General features: G+C 46.2%; 1 protein-coding gene across 1 annotated transcript in view; it reads right to left on the bottom strand.

Annotated features, from left to right (window-relative positions):
• The window catches only part of cntn2 (contactin 2), a 158,942-nt gene that overhangs the window by 102,288 nt on the left and 49,154 nt on the right, over positions 1–7,500 (bottom strand). The window contains exons 7-9 of the mRNA XM_070549098.1: positions 7,169–7,271; positions 2,610–2,791; positions 2,366–2,502 (exon numbers count right to left, since the gene is read on the bottom strand). Coding sequence (XP_070405199.1) covers positions 2,366–2,502; positions 2,610–2,791; positions 7,169–7,271 — 422 coding nt within the window. The remainder of the gene's footprint in view (positions 1–2,365; positions 2,503–2,609; positions 2,792–7,168; positions 7,272–7,500) is intronic.

Below are 7,500 nucleotides of genomic sequence, written 5' to 3'. Positions count from 1 at the left end.
TCTGGCTTCAGCACGTTTCCTGCATGTTTTAGATGACGAGCCCAGCTGATTTGTGTAATCTAGTGATGAATCACTTCTGTAGACACAGGACCGCTGGGAGACATTTCAGCTGTTAGATTAAGGTGTTAAAAAGACAACCGCTCAGCGAGGAGATAGTTTCACCTCTACTAACAGACAGTAGGGGGTGCTAAAAGCAAGCAAAACTGTGTAGTATGCCCTTAACAAGCCCCTCTACTTTGTGGCCTGCTGACTTCAGCGGTGCTTTGCTCAAAGATAATGTTCAAAGTCCGATTTACGAAGACTTTTTCAAACAAGAAGCAGACGTTGAAACTTTAGTTAGACAAAAGCAGAGAAAACGATGATGAATGATGGTTACGTACTGTAACCCAAGATTATTTTTTGTATAGGCTTTGCCCTTTAAGGCCTTGCTAGTGGGTACTTTCTCTTTAAATAAAATCACTGAAGAGATTTTAATAGATGCTCACTTACAGGACAGGCCCGGGACCAGCATAAATGGGGTGCTACCCCACAAATAGTCTTCTAAAGGCTCTTAATCCAACCAGGACCAGTGAAATCTGCAGCGTTAAAAGACAAAGCCTTTATGAAATATAATCTGGGGTTGCAAAACATAACTGTTCGTATAGGTTTTTATCTTTAAGGCCCCGCTATTGGGTTAAAGGTGAAGCCGGATGTAGTCTGTGCCTCACTATTTCAGACCAAACCATCAGAAACAACATTCGTTTGGCCAGATCAGTCACTCCCCTCCAACAGGACTGCTGCGCAGGCGTCAGAAGGACAAAGAGAAGCATCAGAAGCGAGGGAGTGGTGGGAGAGAGAAAGCCAGCGTGCTGCAGTGCAGCTGAAATCAGCCCACCAGAGCTCCAAGCACGGAGTGAGAAACTCGGCGGACATGTCCCGCAAAGAGCAGCCAATGTGAGAGGTGCTGAAAAAAACCCATTCAAGTCTGAATCGTGATTCTTTTTTATAAAGATTCAGAATCGATTCCAAGAACTCAAATGTTTGGCACTCAGGTCTGAGATGCACTTTTCTGGTCTTTGTTAGGAGAGTCAGTACTCCGTTTACTTTTGTGGTCCCATAAACTGAGATGATTTATGTTTGAATCTGCTGATAAGAGGGCACTTGAATGTCATTGTTTCCATACTCAGAAATTTGAGATATTCTCATATTTATTTTCTAACTTGATACATGAGTACTCAGGATTACTCATGTAACTTGTTTCTACACATACTTGAAAAGTATTTGACCATATTACTTTCAAAGCTACTGTTAGGTAACTACAGATGTGTTATATTTTACAAGGTAAGAAAAAATAAATGTTGCCTTTTGGTCAGAAGATTGTTTCTGTTTACAGTTTAGAATCACTTTAGTTTACCTCGTAAATCTGCATTTTTGGAGCACGACCAGTTTAAAGTCAAATAAAAATGTCCCATAGCTTTAACTAACTTGTACAACAAAGTAGTTCATCCTGGAGCTGACACTCTTTGTTAATACTGATTGTGAATCGATTCAGAATCGGCGCCCCAAGAATCGGAATCGAGTCCAGTCGTGAGTTGCTCTAAGATTCACATCCCTACTGGACAGACGGCGGACATCCATAAAAATGTTCCCTGTAATACACAAACAGACTCTGAGTTGAGAGTTCAAGTCCAGCAACATAGTTCTGGACGTGAAAGGACAAGAGAATCTCTTAAATGTAGACGGCAGGTTAGGATGCAGTAAAGTGGAACCGCCATCATCTCGAGTCCTGACTCAATCCCATGGTGGAGTCACAGAGAGAGCAGCCAGGCCACTCACTCTCTCAACATGTTAGAGTTATCAACTCCCCCCCCCCCCCATGTCCCTCCCTCTGGTGGTTAAACTTTTATCCTGGGGGGGACGTCTTTTTTGTTTGTTTCTATAGGAGGATCCTTTATGACACTCAGTGCTTTAGTACAGGGACTTTTTTCCAGGGTATGATGACTACCGGTAGTTTTTGTGATTATTTTCAATCTCCAAGTAAATACCAGCCATCCACAGTCCCCCCCCAGCGCCCTGTCCCACCCCTCCGGAACAGGCTCATTTTGCGCATTAGGAAGCTGTAGCCGTGCAGCTACGTCAAGGTTACACGCACAAACACTCCACACCAGCAGATCGTCTCCAAACTCTTTATTCAGTCTCTCAGACGCTCCTCGATCCACAGGTCCAACTTAACTCATGTGGAAAAGGACGCCTGCTCTGCTACCTGTATCTGTTAGACTTGGTGCAATCCTGCCTTAGACCTTACTTTTAGTCTGATGCGACCGACAAAATGTTTCAGAGCCTTCATTCTCCTTTTTAAAATGTAAACTGAAAATGTGTGCATTACGTGTGTGCTGATTGGTTGTCCGTTGCGTAACCAGCGTATGGTAGGCCGTGGTTTCCCAGCAGCCAAACAGGTCCAGTGAAGCTCTGAGCTGATCTCCACCTCTGAGTCACTCATCACTTGTAACCACTCTGGCTGAGCTACAAAGTAAAGACAAATGAGGGATAGACAATAAAGAAAATGAATGAAATTAAAAGTATGGAATGTTATTGATATCAACACCCAGATAACAAGGACTTGCAGTCACCTTGTACATTGACGCGTCCCTGGTATGAGTCACTTCCTTCAGAATTGAAGGCTTTACACTCATAGATCCCCTCATCATTAAAAGAGAGAGAAGGTAGGCTGAGGATGGGACCTTCTGTGATTAAATCAGCTTTAGGTGGCATTGAACCGTTCACCTTCCTCCACTGAAGTTTAGGGACAGGACTGTAAGATTGGAACACAGAAAACATTTATAAGGCGTAACAGTCTTTAAACATTTTTAGAGAACATGTAATGTAGGTAAAATATAACTCTTTACATTAATGTTTTGATACAATTTCCACATTTTTTTAACAAAAATATAAACCATGGAATCATTCACTGACACGTTTTGGTGATATTTACACAAAATTTGTTCCAGAGAGAGCCTGCAGGCTTCATGGCATAGGAAGAAAATGCAGCGTTGTCTGCACATGGTAGACGTCAGGCTCTGCAGTTGTGCGTCGTGATAATGTATTTCTGAACAGCATTCCTTTAGAAAATGGAGGATGGATTCAGGATAATATCCAAACTCTGGTGAAAATCCATAAGGATCAAAAAATGCTCCAGCCCCATCCTGATCCAGAGCCCCTGCTAGCCAGTGCTCACCAGGCAGATTTGGTTTGCCTCTGAGCTGTAAGCTGTTTTTATCAAACTGCATACAGACGCTATCTCACTGTGTTCTTGAAGTGGAGGTGCCCTTGCGGATCCGAAATGTCAGTGGGGTTGGAGACCCCGAGTACAGAAGTCTAAGTGCAGTTTAAAATTGGAAGTGGGCACCGGCACTCGGGATGAGGCTGAGAAATCCCCCTGCGAACTGCCGTTGAATGTGCTCACTCCCAAGGCCCTAAGTGTGTGTTTGCATGGAATGTCGTTGGTGGAAGTGTTTAAGGTGCAAATAAAATTGGGGGGCAGGTTGCCACAGGAATGCGGAAATGGGGTCTCTACCTGCACTTCCTGACTTGTCCACCCCCCAAGGTCCTATGTGTATGTTTGTGTGATGATGTGAGGGAGCAGGAGGAGAGAAATATGCGGGGATGGGGAGGAATGGCTGGTTGGGCTTAGCCCTCCAGGGAGCCAGCTCCCCCACTGGCCCCAATAGGCACCTCTGTTGTCAAACTGGCACCCAGGGCATGGAGACCCCAGCCCATCCTGCCAGGGCCCAAAGCAGCAGCATTACAGAGCCTCACGGAGTCCGAGGGCACCAACCCAGCCCCACCCCAGCAGAATATCTACGCCCATCCCTGCATTTGCACAACTTCCAGAATATATAAGACATAGGACATCCAGGTAAGGTTGGGTCCTCCCCCTCCTGGACCTCCCCGTCCCCTGTGATGGGACAGCAGAGGAGCCAAGGTCTACCCGAGGCCCCTGAACCCGGGGCAGGCACTGCTGCATGTTCCTGCCTTCTTCCCGGCAGCATACATGTCAGGAACCGACCCCCAAGGCCCCGCCCAAATCCCCACACGGGGCTGGCCACCCCCACACCCCGAGCCCCCAGGCCCCCACCCAGACCCGCCCAGGGGCAATGCAGCTGCCAGGCAGTGACCCAAGCACCTCCAGAGGGGGGCAACGGCCTCCCAGACACCCCCAGTGAACCCACCTCCAGGGAACATCCGGATTCACCAAACTCAGACCCTCCACCCCCTCACCCACATCATCCCGCAGGACAATATCAATGGTCCCCCATTATCGCTATGTGATGGAACCGATCACCGGTGTTCATGGACGTAACGACAGGTGCACTAAAGTGGCAACAATTACAAAACCCTCAAAACAGGACTGGTTTAACATGTAGAGGTCAAGTTTCTCCCTCTTGATCTTTGTCGGCTGGTTTTCCACTCGTGCTAGTTTTGGCTCCCTACTGGCGGTATGAGGCGATTCCTTAACCCTACAGAAGTTGCACAGGTTGTCCAACTTCTCCAGGATGGCACATCCACACGTGATGCAGCAAGAATGTTTACTGTGTCTCCCAACACAATCTCGAACATGGAGGAGATTTCAGGAGACTGGCGGTTATTCTCGGAGAGCTGGACAGGGCTGTAGAAGGTCCACAACCCATCAGCAGGACCGATACCTGCTCCTTTGTGCAAGGGGGAACAGGCTGAGCTCTGCTCGTGCCCTACAGAATGACCTCCAGAGGGCCACTGGTGTGAACGTCTCTACCCAAACAATCAGGAACAGACTTCATGAAGATGGTTGAGGGCCCGACGTCCTGTAGTGGGCCCTGTGCTCACTGCCCAGAACCGTAGAGCTCGACTGGCATTTGCTCAAGAACACCAGAATTGGCAAGTCCGCCACTGGCGCCCTGTACTTTTTACAGACAAGAGCAGGTTCACCCTGAGCACCAGTGATAGACGTGAAAGAGTCTGGAGAAGACAAGGAGAACGTTATGCTGCCTGCAATGTCATTCAACGTGACAGGTTTGGTGGTGGGTCAGTGATGGTCTGGGGAGGCGTATCCATGGAGGGACGCACAGACCTCTACTGCCTAGGAAATGGTGCCCTGACTGCCATAAGGTATGGAGATGAACCCTTTGTCAGACCCTACGCTGATGCAGCAGGTCCTGGTTTTCTCCTAATGCAGGACGATGCCCGGCCTCATGTGGCAAGAGTATGCAGGCAGCACCTGGAGGATGAAGGAATTGAAACAACTGAATGGCCTTCACGATCCCCTGACTTAAACCCAATAGAACATCTGTGGGACGTTATGTTTTGGTCCATTAGGCGGCGCCAGGTTGCTCCTCAGACTGTACAAGAGCTCAGGGATGCCCTCACACAGATCTGGGAAGAAATGCCACTGGACACCATCCGTCGTCTCATTAGGAGCATGCCCCGACGTTGTCAAGCATGCAAACAAGCTCGCGGGGGCCACACAAGATACTGAAAAGCAATCTGAGTTGCAGAAATTAAGTTTTTGAAATAATGGACTAGCCTGCCACGTCTTCCTTTCACTCCGATTTTAGGGTGTCTACACAACTGAGCCCTCTGTAGGCTGATAACTTTTATTTCCATTAAAAGACTCGGCATCCTTTTGTTCCTAAGACATTGCCCTGTCCTTATTTGTATAGATATCCAACTTCATATTGAGATCTGGTGTATCTAATGTGTTTCTTTAAAGTGTTCCTTTCATTTTTGTGAGCAGTGTATATTGAACTATTAAATAATTGTGCAGCCCTATCGGTGCATCACTAGAAGACGGACTTGCTGTCAGAATGCAAACTCGGTTGGACAACTTTCTGCTATGGCACCTGCAGTTGGAGCAAAATGCTGCTGCCCGTCTTCTCAAGCGCCTTTTCTGCTGTGAATCCCAGATTATGGAACAATCGGATTTGACACTTTTCATCTCAGTCGAGCAGAAACGCATCATGTTGGTTATGCTATTAGTATTTTAATTTCTGTTATGTAGTCAATCAGTTAGTTACATGTTTTTCACTGTACAACATTTTGGTCACTTTTGTGTGGAAAGTGCTTAACAAATAAAGGTTGATTGATTTCAAGACACGTTTCCTTTGGTGACTGCCCCGTTCTAGATATAATATCCTCAGTAAATGGGTATGTACCACAGGATTTTAAGGTTGCTGTAATCAAACCTTTACTTAAGAAGCCTTCTCTGGATCCAGATGACCCAATGAATTATAGACCAATATCTAACCTTCCATTTTTGTCCAAAGCCAAAGGAACATCGCTAGGCTGTCAGGATCTGCTCCGACCCCTCTGACTCTTAGTCTCGTTTACCCCTAATTAGTTGTTTATTGGACTCACCTGCCCCTTGATATCCTGCCCGTGTGTTTCTGATTATCCTTGTGTATTTATACCCCGTTTTGCACTTGTTCTTTGTCAGATCATTGTTGTGTTTTAACCCTGTTACGTTGCTCCTGCTGTATCATCCTACCTGCCATTATTCATTAAATCCTTTTATTTACCTGAGCTGCATTTCTGCCTCCTGGTCCAGCTCCATCACACATGGGTCCACCACCATCTACACTGCACCGTGACATAGGCTTGTTTAAATCCTACCTGTCAGATTTCATTTTGTAAATGTACATGACAAATTGTTAGCAGTTTAGCAGCAGTGACCCTTGAGATGCTTGGCTACAGAGGCAAGAGCAACCATGAGACATGGACATATGGAATAGAAGGCTGGAGGTCAAAATCAAGGCAGCACAGGAGAAGTCAGCCAACTGTCAAGAGCTTGTGAAAGGCACCATGAGAAGTCCAGGACCCAAAAGCTACAGCCAGAAACATTCTCAGGAACATTGCGGAGTCCAGTTCTGTCACGCTCTAAACTTGAGGCTGTTATCCACACCTTGATCTCTGCATACCACAACTCGCTGCAGTCTGAGCAAAAGCTGTTTCTCAATTCTGTTGTGTTTATGAAATCAATACATTTGGTTGAATACTTTTTGCCACTGTCAATTTTTTTTTAATTAAAAAGGAACATTTCTGGCCTGAAAACCAGACTTGATCGTTCTGTGTGAAAACTGAGTGGGGACCTAGTAACAAACATATCCTCTATAATTAAATGTAAACAAGTAAAGACTCAGTGTCTCAGTGGACTTACTTTCCATAAGCGAAGCATTCCAGCTGTGCTGTGTGTCCTGCAAGGGCATACGTCTCTGCTGGGAACCGCACTTTAATGCTTGGTGCAGATTTCCTGGGATTGGCTGAAATAAAATCAAACATCTGTCACATTCTTCTCTTCTCTTTTCTTTTCCACATTCTCTAACACAACTCAGCTAACTAATCAGAGTGCATCCTAATTTTATAATATTATCCTGCTTTCATGGTGGTGGTGGAGGCACTGGTGGTGTGTGTGTGTGTGAGGGCGGGTGTTTCTGGCTATCCCTCCCGCTAACCTGCACATAATCATGGTGGTTTTATTAGCTTTCAAAT

This window comes from Nothobranchius furzeri, chromosome 3, assembly GCF_043380555.1.
Source record: "Nothobranchius furzeri strain GRZ-AD chromosome 3, NfurGRZ-RIMD1, whole genome shotgun sequence".
NCBI classification, from domain to species: Eukaryota; Metazoa; Chordata; class Actinopteri; order Cyprinodontiformes; family Nothobranchiidae; genus Nothobranchius; species Nothobranchius furzeri.
This window is presented reverse-complemented; position numbering and strand designations above follow the sequence as displayed.